The 20,142-nt window shown below is 40.5% G+C and overlaps 1 protein-coding gene across 2 annotated transcripts in view; it reads right to left on the bottom strand.

Moving 5' to 3' along the window:
• Positions 1-4,823: 4,823 nt before the first annotated feature.
• The window catches only part of LOC121855065 (methionine-R-sulfoxide reductase B1-like), a 65,496-nt gene continuing 50,177 nt past the window's right edge, over positions 4,824-20,142 (bottom strand). For both annotated transcript variants that reach the window (XM_042349894.1, XM_042349900.1), the window contains exons 2-5: positions 16,285-16,538; positions 7,968-8,140; positions 6,322-6,527; positions 4,824-4,973 (exon numbers count right to left, since the gene is read on the bottom strand). In XM_042349894.1, coding sequence (XP_042205828.1) covers positions 4,824-4,973; positions 6,322-6,527; positions 7,968-8,140; positions 16,285-16,532 — 777 coding nt within the window. In that variant the 5' untranslated portion in view covers positions 16,533-16,538. The remainder of the gene's footprint in view (positions 4,974-6,321; positions 6,528-7,967; positions 8,141-16,284; positions 16,539-20,142) is intronic.

The raw sequence follows: 20,142 nt of genomic DNA, 5'->3' as shown, positions 1-20,142 counted from the left end.
ATCACTTTCACTTGCCATTATTGTATTTATCCAAATAGCATTTCCTGCATGAAAGTGTTTATCAGTCTCTTCTGTTATTACACAATCATGGGTAATGGGAAATAAAGAAGGTGTTATTTATATATATGGCGTAAAATAATTTATATAGTAGATGTTAATGAGTACTTACAGTATTTTGTAAGTTTGAAGTTTAACATTTCTACAAATAAAAAAGAAAAAAAATGTAGTTAAAATTTAAACTGCAATTCCATGCAAGAACCACTACTATCATTATTATCTAATTTAAGTAACAGTTTGATAGATAATTTTTTATTTCACAACTTTAAATATACCTGTACCATTAAAAAGGTATCCAGTATGGTATACAGTACAGTACTGTACAGGTACAGTATATGGTAACAAGTAACCTAAACTTGTAGGTATGTATGGTACTACTGTACATTATCTGACTAAGGATTCACATCATGTATTGACCCATAATCTTTCACAAAAGTGTTTCTGTTGGAACAAATTAAAATAATAATTAAGAATCATCAAATAACACTCATTAAATAAATCATAAAAATGTATAACAGGTATCAGGGGCATACAGTACTGTATTACAGAGAGTACTGCGTAAAAGGGAAAATGCATCTTCAAAACCACTTTATACTCTTCAAAATTAATCAAGAGAATGAAAACCCCCATTGAAGGGTTTTGTACAAAACAACTTTAAACAAACCCTGATATACTATTATTGTACACTGTAAATCTTAACATTTAGTTCTGTAATTCAACTTCATAAGAGGCTACCACTAAATTTTGCATCTTCTCATTATTGTTCTGTACCAAATATCAATTAAATAAAACTTGGCAGCCACAAGTACAGTACAGCACATCAGTTGCTGGAAAGATATTAATGTTTCATGATTGGACTTGATCTCCAAGTACTGTACTGCACTGACTACAGTTTACCAAATGACACTTCACATTGTGTGAAAGTTGAGATTTCATAATTTTTCTGAGAAAAAAGAAATTATGAATTTTCAAAGAAATTTCGTGTCATTATATGGGTACATACAATTATATAATGTCAGCTTCAGTTACCTTTCAGGTCTAACTTGTCTAAAACTTCCTCACTCAAAATGGCAGACGAGTCATAAAAAGTATACAGTACACAGTATTTGAAAATTTTCCCAGAGAATGATACTAAAATTCTTCTGACAATAGTGTTAATTACTGTATTGTTTAACATGTCATAATATATATGAAGGTATGCATTTCCATGTACTGTACAGTATGCAAAAAATAATATGTACTTGGTACTGTATAATTATGCAGTACAATATATATACAGGTATATATATATACTGTACATGGACTGTATACTGTACCATATTTTATATATACTGTATATATATGTATATACATTATGAAATGATTTTATGAGCTGAATGAATAACTCATACACTCATCAAGAATGTTGTATGTAGAAATGAAACTTAATTTAAAAAAAGGAGGAAACTAGAGAAACATGTCTAAAATTAGTGGTCAATTCTGATTCTTTGTCCAGACCTCTGTCTATGTGCATTAAATACAGTACAGTGTTACCTCACTTGAAGTTGGAGAATCCATCCACAACTTTTATACCATGTAATGACTGTACATTGGTCAGTGTTTACTTTATTTCTAATTATCAAGTCCTACAACAATGCCTGCAACTTCTGCCACAGTATTTTGTATGTCAGCTCAGCATTTGTACATAAGGCAGGCTTGTGTCCTCTTCGTCTTAAGCAACAAAATTATCAAAATTAAGAATGAAGGTGGCACTATGAAATATAATACTGCTCTCTAATCATGATTTATGAATTTTATGGACAGAAAAGTTAATTATTGTTTTCTAAATTACTCAAAATTCTGATTCATCCTTAACAGGATGACTCAAAAGAATATGCTGTGCTGTACTGCATGTTTAAGTTCTATACAGGAACTAGACAGTTCATGCCTTTGTAATTATGTGTAGTTATATATGACAGACATGACTGGCAATACAAACAAAAGTATTGTTTAGGCTGTAGCTTGTAGTACTGTACAGTAGTACAGAGTAAATGCTGCAGGTAATCCCAGCATAAACTTAAAACAAAATTAGTACCCTCGTATTGTACTTTACTGTCAAGCAAAATTTAATATTTATAAGCCCTAGATTCTGACTTAAATGATATCTCAAGCCCTTGAATCCAACTTAAATAACATCTTTGTTGGAAAACAAATAAGAACCTTGGTAGGTTGGTAACTTGTTATACCAATTTTCAATTTTTCATTTTTCCAGGAGCCACCTTTCAACACTTATTTGAAAATTCCTCTTGACTTGGTTGAAAAGAGCTTCATTTCTTAGCCAATTTAAGACTATTAACTATTTTCTGATTTTATCACTAACAGCTCTCAAGTTAATTGTATGTTCAAAACTTATGTTTAGAGTAAAATATTTCAAGGAAATTTGAAGATAAATATTTTCTCATTCATATTGGGTTAGTGTTCTTTCCACACACACGGTCACAGCGGGTACATATTCGAGACTACACACAGTCATTTCAATGGAACTATAAGATAACAATTCTCTACTACCAGGCTTATGGTTTTTGTTCAAATTTGGAAATGAGTGACCCAACTCGAGAAATAGACCTTCTGATTCTGGTTCCATCAATTGGGTCAAGGCTATCAAGCAGGTCAGTATTAAAGATATCATCCCAGGAGTCTGTGTCATCTGCCGTGGCTCCTTCGGTCCCACGATTCTTCGATGTTGCCCGAGATTCAATATTTTCGTTGTCTGATCTATCATGCAATACACCACCTTCTAGAAAACTGTGGATACTTGCACGTCTACTTTCATCTTCTTTCATCTCGTGTTCCATTATTGATACATTTTCCATTATCTCTGCAAGTAGGTCATCAATAACAGGTAGTTTTTTGGGAGAGTCCTCAATTTCCTCTTCTTTTTTCGTGGCAGCTGCGGCAAAATGAACTTCCTTTAACTGAGCAATTACATTTTCTTGCTCATCCTCTCCATTTTGCCAGAAAATTGCAGAACTCTGTGGACTTGTATCTATTACAATATCAGAGTTTTTGTGCTCTGTGAATTTCTTTGCTGTCTCTTTTTTTCTTTTCATCATAGGAAGAACCATACAATGACTGTAGAATCGTTTATAAAAAGGGTGACTAGTATTTGAGTCTTGTCCTGAGCCAGCGACCCCTGAGGTAGGTGTGGCAGGCAAGGTTTTACTTGATCTGGAATATTTATTGGTGCTATCATCTATATCTTCCAGAGTGTTGGATCTTCTCGTAAGACTCTTGGCTGATCTTTGGGGTTTATCAAATGATCTCCGTCCTCCTGTATTTCTTAATATACTCTTCGTCTTTTTTTCAGTGTTTAACTTCAAATTTTTCTTCCTTTCACTAATATAATCTAATGACTGATGACTGGTGACTTCAATATCATCAAAACTAGATGTTCTGCCTCTTTCAATATCTAATTCTAAACTGGATTCTTTATCGCTGTATTTGCTATCTATAAGAGGTTCACTTTTTATGCTGGGTATTTCACATCTCTTGTAGCCAAAATCAATATGATCTTCATCCTCTACATTTGGACTCTGAACTTGTAAACACATTCCCCACATTCTACTCTGGTTTCTCCTGCCCGAGGATCTCTCGCCACCTTCAGTAGCACCTGCATCCTTCCTGTTGAACATCCGTACGAATCTGGACACTTTACTGTCTTTCTTATCTTTGACTAGAGTTTCAGTAAGTGCTTTGTCATCTTTGTCACTTTCTGCTTCATTATGAAGTTCTAAACTTAAATTCTCTCTATCTGAACTGGAAGTGCACATCTCTAGATTGACTTTAGCCTCCAAGTTTTCAAGGCTTTCTTTCATCTGTACCACTGTATACTCCTTAATATCAGGCCACCCATTTGTAATGACTGTACCGTTAGATACAAGTCTGTCTTCTGTATTATTGGGACTGGTTTTGGATTCCCCTGGAAAGTCAAATTTCATTTCAGTGTTGTTTTTTGTCTTTGTATGTTCTATCGGATTTAAGTCATTGTATAATGTTCCTTCTTTACAATTTTCATTTTCTACTTCCATCGTTGATCCTTGAGTTGATATTTCTTCACAGTTGAATTTACTTTTACTTAAGCTTGTAGATTCTTGTACTTTTGCTGAAGGTTTTGCTGTAAGAGTACCAATTCCTTTGGGTATATTATCTGATCTAGATATTTGATTTCCATCTTTCAAATTCTTTATTGAACCATTCACCAATGAATCCTTAACTGCCACAGGTGATTTTGACTTAATCCTATTAATTTTATTATTAGTTTTAAGTTCAGATTTATTTTTAGAATCAAGGGTCTCATTGTTATTCACATTTTCATTTCCATTTTTTGTTGCAGTTTGTTTTGTAACATTTGTAATATGAACATTAAGCGAATAATCTTGTGAAGTACCTTTAATATTATCAAAGTCTTTAGATGAATTCCGGTCCATGAAAAACTTTTCTCTCTGTGTTAAGCTTTTCCTGCTCTTTGAAGTTATTGTATTTGCATCCTGATCTGTGTGTGTAGAAGCAAGCCAATCATTCCTTGCCTGCACTCTTTTGCATATCTCCTCACTGTTTCTTTGAACCATGTGCTTAGCATCTGGAACAGCTGTGTGTGATACCTTTACTAGTTTTCCTGGATCTTGAGTAGTGACATGACCATCCTTAACCGCATTATCTGTCGAGGCTGTCCCAGTATCAAGAGAGCCCACAGCCTCACGTCCCCTACAGGGACCGGTCGACGTGTCTCAGGATTGTGGCGTGGTGGCCTCACATGCATCCATGTTTGATACTCGAAAGCACATACGGGCTCCAAGGGCACAAGAATTTGATGGTGAGGCAAGATGCACTATTGGTTCTGCTGGCCGGGGTGATGATGCTGACCATATCTTCTCGTGCTAGGAAGGAGAGAGATTAGACTGTATGAGTTTAATGTTAACATCACCTATCCATATCTCATTAATAACAGTTTAAATGGCCATTATTGCAATTAACTTCTTAAAAATTACAAATACTATTGTTGGGTTAAATATTTCCAATACACCTGTATTTTAGCTTCAATAGTTTACTTATATACCATACAGTACTGTATACCCATACTGTATATGTAAGAGAGTTGTAAATTTAAGATATTGAGTAAGTGGATACTGTACAAGAATGTGCTTGGGGACCCCTTCCCATTATAGTGATACAGTATGGTATGTGAATTTCCTCAAATGGGTTTAAAACAGGAGTATTGTACTGTACTGGGATGGTTCATATTTTGAAATATAAATAATTAATATATACTCTGTATAATAAAGTGGCAGCTAAAATAGACATGTTCATTGTTACTATACAATAATGGAAGCCCCTCAAAATCAAGGATGATCGGCCCAAGGGCCTCCTAGGCGTGAATTTGTTTTAAGGTGTAGAAGCTGTCGCCAACATAACAACCACACCCTAAGTTAATGAGCTGCATGACACAGTGTCGAGGAATAGTCCGAGAAGACTGTCCAACTCGCCAACTGCACTGGCTAACCATTACCCCGGAATATGATCCGCGAATCGATAAATATCCAGGTTTCCAATTAGTGCTGGGTAGACAGAGGCAAATGGCGTAAAGAAACTTGCCCATAGTTTCACCCTGCCCGAGGATCGAACTCGGGTCCGCTCGCTTGCGAGGCGAGGATGCTGACCAATACACCACAGGTACACAGACAATGACTCGCAAGGAAATTAAAAGTATTTCTCAAAAAACACAGGAAAATCTCACATCATATAAATATGATAGAGCAGCCATGTTACCTCACATTAATACTGTATAAAATAGGGAGTGCCAAAAATAGTGACATTAATTACCTTCCTCAACAATAATACTGTAATAGAATGTACGTTTATGCATTATATCTGTGAATCAAGAGCTATGAATTATATTAGTAATGATCTACAGAAATGTATAATACAAAGTGGAAGAGAGAAATGAAAGAAATCCATAATGGACCATTAAATTGTAATCTCAGATTATTTTTACCCATTGATGTTTCAAGATACTGTACAGATATAGCAGAGAATAATATGATGTAGTAAACATGAGTTTCGATATACTGTACTGTATTAAGGTTTTGATTTGATGTTACTGTGTTGTTGTGGTTCAAAACTATGCAATTTTCATCATTATGAATAAACAAGTGTCGGGAAATAATTATTATTTTTAAAATAATGCAAAAAAGCACACTGTAACTTCAAAATTCTGTAAATACAAACCATTCTTTCTAAATTAGGCACACAGTTTTCATCCACAGGACCCTGAGGTTTGAAAGTGAGTGATGAAGAATTGACACAGAAGCGCTGTCCTGTGGGTTTGGGTCCATCATCAAAAACATGTCCAACGTGAGCACCACACGTGGCACACGCAACTTCTGTTCTTGCCAGGGATGGGTTGCACACCAATAACAGAAGGTTGGCACCAACTGAAAAGACATTGGCTTTAAGTAATTCCTAATATGCTGAGATATACTGCATATCTATATCTGCTGTTTCCAGTGTTGTACGCGTCAACGAAAAAAAGTGGCGTCGCCAGCGTCGGCGTAAACGGCCGAGAAATTGGATGCCGTCAGTGTCGGCGTAAACGATTTCATAAATTGACGCCGTTAGCTTCAACGTCAACACCTAGGGTCAACGAGTTTTCAGTGACATACAAATGCAGCCCCAAAACGCGTATTCTCCTGTGTATGGGAGTAACATATTAAAAATAAAAAATATTCATTAATTTTTAATCATTTGTTATGATTTATATTACTATAATTTTAATTATTCATTTGTTCTGCAAGAATACTAGCATCTTAAAATGCTTGTCGCTCATTCTGCTGTGCTTGGGCCTCAAGACGTCCTTGCCCATGGAGAACATGCGCTCCACGGCAGCACTAGAGGGGATGGGGGTGTTGTATTTGATGAACAACTCCCTCAAGGCCTTGTCGGTCATCTTTATAACATGATAATTGAAAATCGAACTTTGAAAAACACAAATTTTTAGAAGTTGACAAACAAATTGAAACTTGACGCTCTGTTTGGGTGAAAAGTTGACTGCGTCACCTATAGCGTCACCTGCCCAAAAAATTTATGGCATCAGCGTTAACAAAAAGTTGCCGCAGTCCATTGACGGTGTTAAATTAACGGCGTCAACGTACAACACTGGCTGTTTCCTATATTGAAAGAATGCATTCTAATTCTCCTCATATTTCTCAATTTTGCATCAATAATTTCCAACATCATCATTAAAGTGCTGTATCTGTTATTGAATTATGCTTGTTGCACTTGTAGATATTGATGGGGCAATTTATAGTGGGGATGGCAAGAGATAAAACAAAGCAGCATCACAAACTCCCTTCAGGTGGAGAGTAACCAAGGATGAGAGATTACTCTGGTAACCAATGTACCTTAGTGAAATTTGTACAGTAGTTCTGATACAGTATTGGAAACTAGGTCTTCTTGATAGGTAAAGCAGAATGTAATCACCCATTTCCAATTATATACGCTTACAAAAACAGCAGAACAAACAGTGCTTAGCTGACTACTCCCAACACTGACTTGGATTAAGGCATGTACTGTACTCAGATTGTAAATATCACAAGCTGCGAAGTAGAAAAAAGGGTTTCTCAAGTACAGTACCTGTACAATTAAATGTTGAAACTGCTCTTTCTCAAAGGGTAATGTCTACAGTGAAAGTAAATTAATAAGTTCCATTACTGTACTTTCATGTATTTAATTTATAAGTTACTAATGAAATGCTGAATTTAATAAGTACAGTCACTGTATACAATACATATATTATACAGTAATTCTATTTTATTGTACAGGTATTTTTATTTTTCAATTACTGTATTGTGTAACCCCAAAACATTGTTACTCACCATGGGAAAGATCTTGCTTGAGGGACACCTTGTCTTTGCTGATGATATCATAGAAAGCTGGCCAGCCAGACCCAGAGTCATACTTGGTGTGAGACAGGAAGAGCTCTTCTCCACACACTACACAGCAGTACACTCCGCGCTCCCAGTGCTTGTAGTACTTGTTGGAGTATGGCCTGTTAAAGAGGTCATGATAATGACAACACTTTTAAACAACATTGATATTATGATGTAAACTGAGGAGATTGGTCACACTCTTCCATGGAAAGATATACTGTACAGTACTGTATTAGGTAAGAGGGTCCTGTGCTCTCTGTTCATCATAAAAAGTATCTTTGAAACCTATCCAACATTCAGAATTAATCCCATGTCCTCATACAGTGGGCTAAGTGTGTTATTTAAATGTGTTACTATGATATTGAACAAGGTCATCATTCATTCATGGAAAAATGCACGGTCTTTGAGGATGATGAATGGTGGTAAAGTAGGTCTTGCAGGTTCAAAAAGTGAGGATGAGGAAATGGGTAAATGAGGAAAAATGGGAGTAAATTAATAAGATGTTCTAGAATAAGTTGTGCAAGAGGGAAATAAGTGTACATACCTGTATTGATGCAAGCATGAAAAATGAGGTGAGGTGCTACTGTACTTGTAAGGAATTACAACAGCCAGAAAGACCTAGTTTGGTCAGTGTGGAGGACCAGAGAGCACAGGTGCACATCTGTATGGGGCACAGGTTCACATACCTCCAACTTTTTATTTTAAATACATATACAGTACTAAACTTCATTAATTTTTATATCCATATGTACAGTACCACCTTTTAAAAATAGCAAATTGTGTACGTGCCACAGTATAACATGGATTGGGTTCGACTGTTTGAGAATATTTAAAGAGGAGGAACACAAGTCACATGTTTCATGGTCAAGTAAGTTGAAAGGAAGCCTTAGAAAGTGTTGCAATCAGCAACTTCTCAAATATACAGTACAACACTTGTTGCTCTAATGAGATCACAGTGAAGCCACTGAATAGGATTTAAAATCCTTTTCAGACCTTCCTGAGCACTTGTATATACAGGGTACTGCATACTGTACTGTACAGTACTTGAAGCACAGTAGCAATATGTACAATACTGAAACTATTCTTGCTACTGTATAATAGAGGGAGGACAAAATCAATCACAAACTTTCCTAACAGTAGCTGTCACTCATTCATTCTCACGGTGATGACATATAGTATATTTTGTTATGATGGTATCCTTCAACTGAATACAAGAAGGTGAGGTTAACCAGCCCTACTTCCCTGAACTGGGGAGAGGGTGTCCAGCCAGCCCTGACCATGACTTGTGAAGGCTGTGTAGTACTGTATCTCTAAAACTCCCCCCCCCTCAAAAAAAAAAAAAAAAAAAATTGTTCAGTGAATACTGTAAATATGTTTGAACTTTTAGAGGAAAATTGTCTTGAGAGAAAAAATATTAAAATTTCCTTATGTTATCAAAATTAACCAGAACACAGCCTTTGTTTAATATGTTATCCCATACATTATAAAACCCTATAAATTCTGTGTATACTGTATTGACTACAGTTAACCCTCACTTTACGCGGTCCCACATTCCGCGTTTCCACGTTTACGCGGTCCCACATTCCGCGTTTCCACGTTTACGCGGTCCCACATTCCGCGTTTCCACGTTTACGCGGTCCCACATTCCGCGTTTCCACGTTTGCGCGGTGCCCTGCCGGAACCCAGGATGCTCACATTCCGCGGTGCGTGTACCCCTTTACGCGGAGAGCGGCTGGCGAGCCGCGCCATTTTTGGATCCAAATCTCCCGCCATCCGCCATGTTGTGTAAGCTGCGTGAACATGGTGCGCACAAGGTCGCCCAGTCATCAAAACATTACCAGTTCTTCACCCGCCAGCCCAAGTCAGTGATAGTGATAATTATGGTGAGGATATGGACTTATATGGACTTTGGGGAGTTTGACAAAGAGGCCCTGCAAGCCTCTGTGGTGGATAGTGATACAATTGATACAAGTGACACAGGTGAGGGCCAATAATCTGCCCTCTGCCTCGGAACCAACCGCCCATCCCCGTGTGCCCAGCCATTTTTTCTACTAATGTAAGTGTTAAAAAACCTAATATTATTGATATTTCTCTTAATTATTAATTGTGTGTGCATACCATCATAAAGTTAAGATAATATTTTTACTACAACATAGTTGTGTGTCGTCAAAAAGTGGAGTTTGGGGATCGGCCCGGACTCCATTTCAATTAATCCCATATGTTATGTTATTCACTTTACGCATTTCTCACTTTACGCGGGACCCTCCGGGTTACATTAACCGCGTAAAGTGAGGGTTAACTGTATACAAAACATAATGCAGAGAAAAGCAAATATAATAATAATAATAGCAATACCCCCCTGTATTATTAATAATACTGTACAGGTTGACAACCCTTTATCCAAAATTCCGAAAACCGAAAAGCTCTGAAAACCGAAAGTTTTTTGTGGATCAAATTTTTTTTTTCAAACAGGGATTAGCCCACCCAGGCATAGATCACTGACCCACATCAGGGCCTGGGGGGCCAAAATGTAATACCCTGTAGTAATATTAATTATAATAATTATAACAATAATAATTATTCATAGTAAATTAAATTTTTACCAGTACGTAATTAAAAAATACACCAAAATAAAATAATACTGAGAACAATAATAATAATAATAAAATATAATAATAAAATTTATAATAATAATAATAATAACAATAATACTGTATATTAATAAAATAATAATAATAATAATAATAATAATAATAATAATAATAATAATAATTATACTATCATTACTACAGTACAATTAATAATAATACAAATACTGTACTGTAATAATAATAATGCACATAATGTACAGCACAGTAGTTGCTATGCTCTGGTGAAAGTAGTTCTTCAGCAAAGTGTGTCATTAGAGTAAGAGGCCTTTATCTTAACCTGAGTGGCGAGTGACCGAACATTCTACTCTACCGAGGACTGGTGTCTGCTGGTATCTAATGGTGACCTAACTAGAAAGAGCACCATTATCTGCCTGGTGCCTAGGGTTGAGGCTTGTTAGCTTTTGTCCTAAAACACTTTCTCTTTGCTCTCTTCATGATCCGGCTGAGTGTCCATCTAAAATTCTAAATGCTTAGCAAGAGCGCATACACTTACACCAGAAATTAGCTTATAGTAGCCTACATCTTTAACAAAGCTCAACATTTAGACACTACCGATAGTGCTGTTTCAAGTAAGAAAATTTATTAAGTGCTGTAAACCGGTGAGCCATGAAATATTTACAACCTTTTAGCGTGAACTCAATTTTAAGTGACATTCACTCTTCAGCTACACTCAAGAGCCTGTGTGCATGCCCAGTACCTCCCTTGCTGACAGACTAACCAACTGGTAAGCTGACAAGTGGCAAAGCGGATAAGAGTATTTAAAGTTATTTCTCTTGTAAAGGACAGGGACATTTTCACAATGTAAAGTGATATGGTTATCTATGCTAGGCAAGACCTTAGAGCCAGCCAGGCGAGGGTACAGGGAGAGGATGCTTTAGAAGAGTCCAAGTAGTGTAAAATTAAATTAAGGGGAGGGGACTTACCGGTACTTATTGTCGGGTGTATCTACAGATCCCCAAACTGTGGCCCACTAAATCAAAGGAACTTAAGAACCTTAATAAACAACACGGCGATGCTCAACCCTAGCCACCCCCTTATCATGGGGGACTTTAACTATGGCGACGTCGACTGGAGAAACGAGTCCACCCTAAATGACTTGAATAACCCTGCTACTCTTTTTGTAGAAACTCTGAGAGATACTTTTATGTTCCAACATGTTAGAGACCCGACACATTACAGAGAGGAGCAAACACTTGACCTCATCATAACAAACGAGGAGGGTATGGTGGCCAAACTGGAACACCTTGCCCCAGTTGGCACCAGTCACCATACAGTGTTGTCATTCAGATTTAACTGTTACCTAGTTCAGGATAAGGCCAGGCCAAGGTGCAAATATTACAAGGGAAATTACAATGGGATGAGGGAAGAGATGAGTGGTATCAACTGGCCTGACTCATAAAGGTACAAGAACGTGGACACTACGCTGAATATCATAACTAGTAAAGTGACCCATTTGATCGATAAATATATACCCAAGACCAAACCCAGTGCTTCTAGGAATACGAGGGGATCCCTACACATGAACCATGCGGCGGTCGACAAAATTAAGAAGAAAACCCAGAAATTCAAGACTTGGGTTGGGTCAAACGATGAGCAAGACAGGAGGATGTATGCAAGAGCCAGAAACCAAGCAAAGATAGAGTGTAGGAAGGCTGAAAAGGAGTTCCAGAGGCTGGTTGCACGCGAGGTCAAGTCAAACCCAAAGGCGTTTTACCGCTATGCAAAGTCGAAATTGAAAACGCGAGTAGGAGTATCAGACCTGAGGCTTGTGGATGGTAGTTACGCAGATTCTGACCAGGATAAAGCTGAGGCATTGAACAGCTTTTCCTAGGTGTTCACAAGAGAGGATGCAACTAACCTTCCTGCGTTTGAGGACAGACAGTTCGACACAGCACTGACCCACATTGTGTTCACGGAAGAGGGTATTAGAAATAAACTGTCCAAGCTAAAGGTCCATAAGAGTCCCAGCCCTGACATGGTGCATCCTAGAGTGGTAAGAGAGTTATGCAACGAGCTTGCCGAGACCCTGAAGATCCTGTTTTGTAAATGCCTGGATGAACAAATGGTCCCCAGTGAATGGAAAGTGGCTTATGCGAGTCCTATCTTCAAGAAGGGAGATCGGCACTCCACGAACAACTATAGACCAGTGAGCCTGACCAGCATAATAGGTAAGGTACTTGAGAGTATTATCAGAGATGCCGTAATGGAACATCTAATACGAAACAATCTTGTAAAGGACTGCCAACACAGTTTTATGCCGGGGCGCTCCTGCTTAACACAATTGCTCAAGGTATTGGATATTTGGACCCATATTCTGGAACGGGGTGGTAATATCGACAATATTTACCTAGATTTTGTCAAGGCTTTCGACAGTGTACCCCCATGAAAGGCTGAAAATCAAACTGGAAGGGTACGGAATTCGGGGAAATGTCCTTGCATGGATAGAAGACTTTCTACATGACCACAAGCAGTGTGTGGTGATTAATGGCACGAAATCGTCATCCGTACCTGTCACAAGTGGGGTACCACAGGGCAGTGTATTGGGCCCGCTGTTGTTTGTTTGTTTCATAAATGACATGCCTGACGTTGTACACTCCTCCATTCAAATGTTTGCCGATGACGCTAAGTTATTTCGGGAAACCAAGCTGACTGTGAAGAGCTGCAGAAGGACCTCTGTGGGCTCCAGGAATGATTGAAGGAATGGCTGCTGAGATTCAATGTAACGAAGTGTAAGAAGATGCACCTGGGGCGTACCAACGGTAAGGAGGCGTATCATATGTCCCAACGGGATGAAGAAACTACACTAGTTGAGACTTTATGTGAGAAGGACCTAGGTGTGTATGTTGACAATGAGCTGAAGTTCTCGGGGCCATTGCGAGAAGGTAAACCAGGCAAATAAATTATTGGGTCTTATAAGAAGGTCGTTCAGATATCTAGACTGTCCGTCCCTCGTAACGATCTTCAAGAGTGAAGTGCTTCCCCATCTGGAGTACTGTCACCCCGTCTGGTCCCCGAGATATGCTAGGGACTGTCAGTTGGTTGAAAATGTTCAAAGGAGGGCCACCAGACTGGTGCCTGCACTTCGGCACTTCAGCTACCCTGAGAGATTGGAGCACCTGAACTTGCCTAGCTTATACTACAGACGGGCAAGGGGGGACCTAGTTGAGGTGTATAAGCATCTGAGGGGGCACTACTCAGTTGAGTGTCCTTACTTGGAGCTGGCGGACGCTCGCCCCACAAGGGGTCACAGCTCAAGATTGAAGAAGCCGCAAGTCCAGAAAACTGTGAGGGCAAACTTTTTCGGAGTGAGGGTTGTAAACTCTTGGAACAATCTACCAGAGAGTGTTGTGACGGCACCGAGTGTGAGCTCTTTCAAGAGAAGACTTGACCAACACTGGAGCGGGTTCAGGTACATTCAGGAGCCGGTGCATGCCCAGTATTTGCCAACAGCGCGTGACAGAGACGTGACCGATCGCCCGGGCGGCTAGCGAGCCGATCAGTGTCCAAGAGGATAAAGTTAAAGTAAAAAGTAAAAGTTAAAATATGTTGTTAATACAGGTATGGCTTTGTGAAGGTACTAATTATATAAGTGACTTCATTTAATTTATAGTCTTTTAACAATAGGGTTCTAATGGGGCCAAGCGAGCGGTGGTGATCCACGAGGTGGGCGTTGTTTTGGTTGTAAACAATCCACAGCGGGAATGAACTAGCAGTGCAGTGATGTGGAGAACTCGGTACGGAAATTTTAATGCTTCTGCAATACCCATATTTGCACAATTACACACCGACAATATTACATCAACCAGCGGTTTTGTACGGTATATAATCCCACAAAATATTGGGTTTATACAATCGAAAAAAAAAACCTCTGAAACAAGTGCAAGACCCAAAACAACTCCTGTATATACACACAAACATGTAGCCATAGAAACAGTGACATTTAAATTATACATACACACAAAAAGAGCCACACAAACATACAATTCCCCTGTATTCCTAGCAGGAGATAGTAAAAATAGAAGACAATCGGCAAGGTCAACACTAAGGCAGTATTCATAGCACTTCCACACTGTGCCCTTTAACAGGCTTCCCACACACGCCAAATTATTTCCTAAGGATGTGCATATTCTGTCCTGGTAGAGCGGGATAAACCTAAGGACAGACATAAACATGGATGGTAAGCAGGAAGGGGACAAGCATGGAGAGAAGGGGGAAGGGAAGAAAGGAGAAGACAAATCAGGAAGGAAAAGGGAAGAATAGGGGCAAGCTAGGAAAGGAGGTAAACAGAGAGAGGAGGGAAGGAAGGAAAAGGGGAGAGGAGAGAAGAAAAGAAAAGGGGCAAACAGGGAGAGGAGAGAAGGAAAGAAAAGGGGCAAAAGGATAGGAGGAAAGGAAAGACAAAGGGCAAAGGGAGAGGAGGGAAGGAAAGAAAATGGGCAAAAGGAGAGGAGAGAAAGAAAAAAAATGGGGCGAACAAGAGTGAGAAAGAGCTAAGGAAGGCGGCAAGCAAGAAGGGAAAGGGAGGAGGGATGTGAACAGGAAAGGTGGGAGGGAGGTAGACTGAGGAACAAGGTCAGCCAACAGAATATATACTAGATGATCCTGCCGTCGTGGTCGCCACAGTGTAACATAAATAAGGACATAACTCCCTCGCCTCAATAATGCTCCCCCCCCCCCCACTCACCAAACAGTGGCTCGCTGCATGGATAGTCGCCTACTGCACTCAATCATTCCTACACGTTTGAAAAAAAAAAGACGAAAAAAATCACAATGGCTTATCTCTCAATGTGACAACAGGAAATGACGTCACTCCCTAGTCATAGGTCAGGGCTGGGATCCATTGTGATGTAAAGGGCCATTATTATCTTATGTGTGTGTGAATGGTAGCACTACAGTGTCCGACCGGATTCTTAAAAATTCATAAGATAAGACCGATAAAGCGTCTAGTTACAGGGCGCGTCACAGTGCTTTGTTGTTACTGACGCTGTGTCCACCTACAATTTGTTGAAGCTTAAGTGATCCTTTTAAATATATTAGGTTAAAATCAAATTAGATGAGGTTAATTTAGATTTGGGGTGGTTAATATTAAGTTGAAATAAACTGGGGTGTCTCATCTTACGGTAATCCCTGAAAAATCGTAAAAATAAATCACCCATCCTTTGTGAATCAAGAACGAAGTTAATTAATCAGATGATGCTGAGTGGAGGAGCAGTGACGTCGAGCCCGGGTGTGTTGAGGCCCGAGTACGGCTAACCAGTCACTGTTAATTGGAGTGGTGATGGAAGTGGCGAGTAGATCTGCGGCTCAACTAATTTAACACAGATAGGATAGTTTCTTATGTATTAGGATATTTAATATTAAGGTAAATAAATGGTGGCGAAGGTGTGGCTATTGGGGGAGGCTGGAGGCCAATTTAAAAAAAAAAAAAAAAAAAAGTACTTAGGGGAGTCTTGTACAGTAGGTGCTGGAGTGGGAAATGGGGAGAAGATGGGGTGAGGGGTGGTGAATTGAGAGAGGAAGAGGGAGTGTGTGTAGAATGTATGGTTAAAAAAAGGGGGGGGGGAGGGTATGGGGAATAGGTAAGGAGGAGGGGGGAGGACACACACACTGACCGCTCGGTAATCTTCTCCTGCGTGACGCGGTACTGCATGGGTGTCAGTTTCCTCAGCAGCTGTTCCTTCTCCTCCTTCTTCAGTATCCTGCTGGGGTTGCCGGGGCTCTCCTGGGGACCCTTGGGCCGCCACACACGCGGGGTTCTCGGGGCACCGCCTGGGCCGCTGGCGGGAGTGGAGGGGCCGCCCCTTGGGGTCAGACTGCTCCGGGGCGTCACGGGGCGGAGGCCAAACCGTCGTGGCTCCATCGTCACCTGTGGGAGGAAGACGACTATCTTAGACGCTGGTTAAGAAAATACTGACGAACAAATCTCATAATTGTACTGTAATAATGTTAATGTATCCATGTAAAATAAGATGCAATACGTATTAATTATTGTTGATAAAATACATTATTATGTAATGTTACTTGAGTAACACTAATTCTCAATATATATATATATATATATATATATATATATATATATATATATATATATATATATATATATATATATATATATATATATAATACAAAAAATCACCAGTCCACACAATTGCCACTTTCGGTCGTCTCCACCACCACACAGCGCCCTGTACTTGACCCATGACTAAAGCTTGTTTCTACCCCTCACAGGGACCCTTACTCATGAGACAAAGGCAACCATGAACTTGGCATGCTTCCCTGTTGGGCGCTGTAAACGCTTCACCTTACACAAGGATGTAGGGGAGTGCCCAATAAAAAAAAAGCTACGACCCTCGGCCGGCTACCTGACACGTGCCATACCTTCTTGACGGATGCAATACGAAAACGTGTATTCAGCTGCTTGATGGCGGCGTGCACAGCTTTTGGCACTGTACATAATAGTCGTCCATGCAACATGTAGCCGTACAAACATACAGTCATCCTGCACTACCTTTAGAGTAGTACACAGTACCCGAAGGTGGAGTATGTACAGTACCAGGGCAAAGAAACACACACAACTCCTCCAAGTGACGGTGCCTCACACTCGTGATGTTTGTGTGGCGAAGACTACAGACCCCTACACCACCAGCCACTACTACAGAAGCTTCTGATGGCACCGTTACTCACCTGTCTCGCCCGTTGACTCACCTCACACACACTCACACTCCAACCCGTCGAATACACAGATCAACTTGAGTTATGAAGTTCAGATTACAAAAACGACGAGAGGGTATCAAATAGGGATTCGAAGATCTTAAACTTACGTCAGATTCAGGTTTAGATTCCCCCCACGCAGCGCTTATACATTGTGTTGGGGTGTTTACTCGTCTCTTGAAACAACTCCAGGACAAACAAAAAACAGTTCGATGGGTGAAGTTGACAACCGAGTTATTACGATGTGGAGGGGAATGTCAGGTGTTGTATGTCGCTCATGGGTTGATGTTTATAATGACACGACTCTCCTTGTCGAGGACGTCGTGCTGTGGGTACCAGGCCTAACAACTGACACAGGCATGGATGTATAAAGGCAGAAGAAGGGGGAGGGGGCAGAAAAGGTATAGGAGAAGGAGAGTAGAAGAAAGGAAAGAGAAGAAGACATGAAAAACGAGAGGGAAAGAATGTAAGGAGAGTATAAGAAAGAAAGTGGGAGAAGCATGGGGAACCTGTGGCACGTGTGAAGGGGTAAGAAAAAGGTAAGAGAAAGTATGCTAGAGAGAGTCACGTAATAAGTACAGGTTCTCGTGACTTAACACCTCAGCACGGTGAAGCCCAGGTAACTCAGGTGGCATCAGGTGGGTGCAAGTTGACGTCAGAAGAGAAGTTTGGGAACAGATGGGCTTTCCAGGTCAAGAAGTAAAGATATATAAATTTCATTTCCTCGTTCCGGCGGCCTGATTAGTCTCTACCTGTCAGGCGAGGTACAGGTGAGAACGGCGAGGTAAATATAACTTACGAGTTATGACGGCGAGGCACAACTAACCCCAAAAAGGCAACATAAACAAAGGCAAGGGTAATAAAACAGGTTATGTGACTCTATCCCACGACCTGCCCTAGCAACACCTACTGTCCTACGTCCTTCACAGCCTGCCCTAGCAACACCTACTGTCCTACGTCCTTCACAGCCTGCTCTAGCAACACCTACTGTCCTACGTCCTTCACAGCCTGCTCTAGCAACACCTACTGTCCTACGTCCTTCACAGCCTGCCCTAGCAACACCTACTGTCCTACGTCCTTCACAGCCTGCTCTAGCAACACCTACTGTACTGCCCCTCCACAACCTGCCCTAGTACCAAGGGCTACCCCGCTCCCTACCCTGCGCCTTGGAACACTCTGCTCACACTTCCACCCAACCCCTGAAAACTAAGGCTCCTCCTCCAGATAAGATAACCAAGGCTCGTCCTCAAGGTAAGAGAACAAAGGCTCCTCCTCCAGGCAAGAGAATCAAAGCTCCTCCTCCAGGTAAGAAAACCATGGCTCCTCCTCCTCCAGATAAATGCCAAAGCTACAAGAGTCATCGACATCACACTCAGCTGGCTGATGAAAGGATGGTGATGTTTGGGCGGGGCGCGGGGCGTTCTGGCTGTCTTAGGCCGACTTTCAATGCATCCGAGAGTTCACTGGATCTCACAAGACTACTAACTAAAGGTCTGTTGACTTTTGACGATGTCCGTGGTGGTGGAGCGGTGGCGTGAGGCGGGGCTGGGTGGGGCCAGGTGGGACGGGGTGCAGTGTCCTCCAGGCTGGTGTAAAGCACCTCCCCCTCTCTAACACCGGATGAATACTTTCCCTCGTGAGGAAGTAAACAAGGTACACCCGGCCTCATGTTGATACTAGCGACACGATGAAGTATCTTCTTTTAAAAAAGCGGTCGACTCAAACTGTGAATGTTAAGACTCTTTATCATTAAGCCTCCTGTGAATATTATATGTATTTTTTTCCTTCTAGACCTACAATTTTCATCAAAAATTAATTTCATTCGTTCCATCTAGCTATGTGGAAAATAAACAGCACAAATCAAGAGGTGTCAACAGTGTCATTCAGCAGGGCGTGACAACACGTCCTCAGTAACAAAGTCCGACGTCGCTGAGGAACGCTGTCCTCGCCACCTAACAATAGAGCCGCTGACGTCCTCACTTGTAACTCCCAGTCCACCGACTTCCTGTAGGCGACGCAACTCTCACATTCCTGCAGCGTGAGCGTGGGGGGTCGAAGGGGGCGGGCGGGTGGTGGGGGCGCTGGAGGAGGACGGGTTGGTGGCGGAGAGTGGTCACTGTGTGGAAAAGGGTGGGTGGTGAAGGTGCACCACCTGGACAGGTTGCAGCGAATCACTCTAATCTGTTGCCTGTTGGTGCTGCAAGCTACACAAACACTCAACCGTAACCTAAATAAAAATACAAATATCACGTTTAGTCCACAAAAAAGCAGCAACCAGATCCTCAAAGGTTCTTGCACAAAAAATTCCTCGTAACTGGAGATGATAAGTACAGTACACACCTGACCACATATCCTGACTTGAACCTTTCTAAAAACCTCCCAAAATGGCTCGACATTGCACCGAGACTCTACCCTAACTCGATATATTCATTCATTATCAGTTAAAGGAAGAAATTATCGTAGAAACCTTTGTGAATTTGGCCCTAAAGCTGTGTTACAACAATTCTTTCTGTACGATAAATGTAATCACTGAGTACGATAACTTAAACCCTTGATTACGATGACTTAAACCCTCTAGTACGATAACTTAAACCCTAGAGTCCAATGGTTTAACTCCTTGAGAATAATAATCAAACATTTGGCCTCTTGAACACAATTATTTAACCTCATGAGGACAATGATTTAACCCCTTGAAGTATACAGATCGACTCAGTTTATACAGTACTATGGGAGAGTTCAACTTCCTTCCTGACTTGGCC

This window comes from Homarus americanus, unplaced genomic scaffold (genome assembly GCF_018991925.1).
Source record: "Homarus americanus isolate GMGI-L3 unplaced genomic scaffold, GMGI_Hamer_2.0 scaffold1024, whole genome shotgun sequence".
Classification (NCBI taxonomy): Eukaryota; Metazoa; Arthropoda; class Malacostraca; order Decapoda; family Nephropidae; genus Homarus; species Homarus americanus.
The sequence above is the reverse complement of the archived record's forward strand: the minus strand, read 5'-3'. Positions and strand labels throughout refer to the sequence as shown.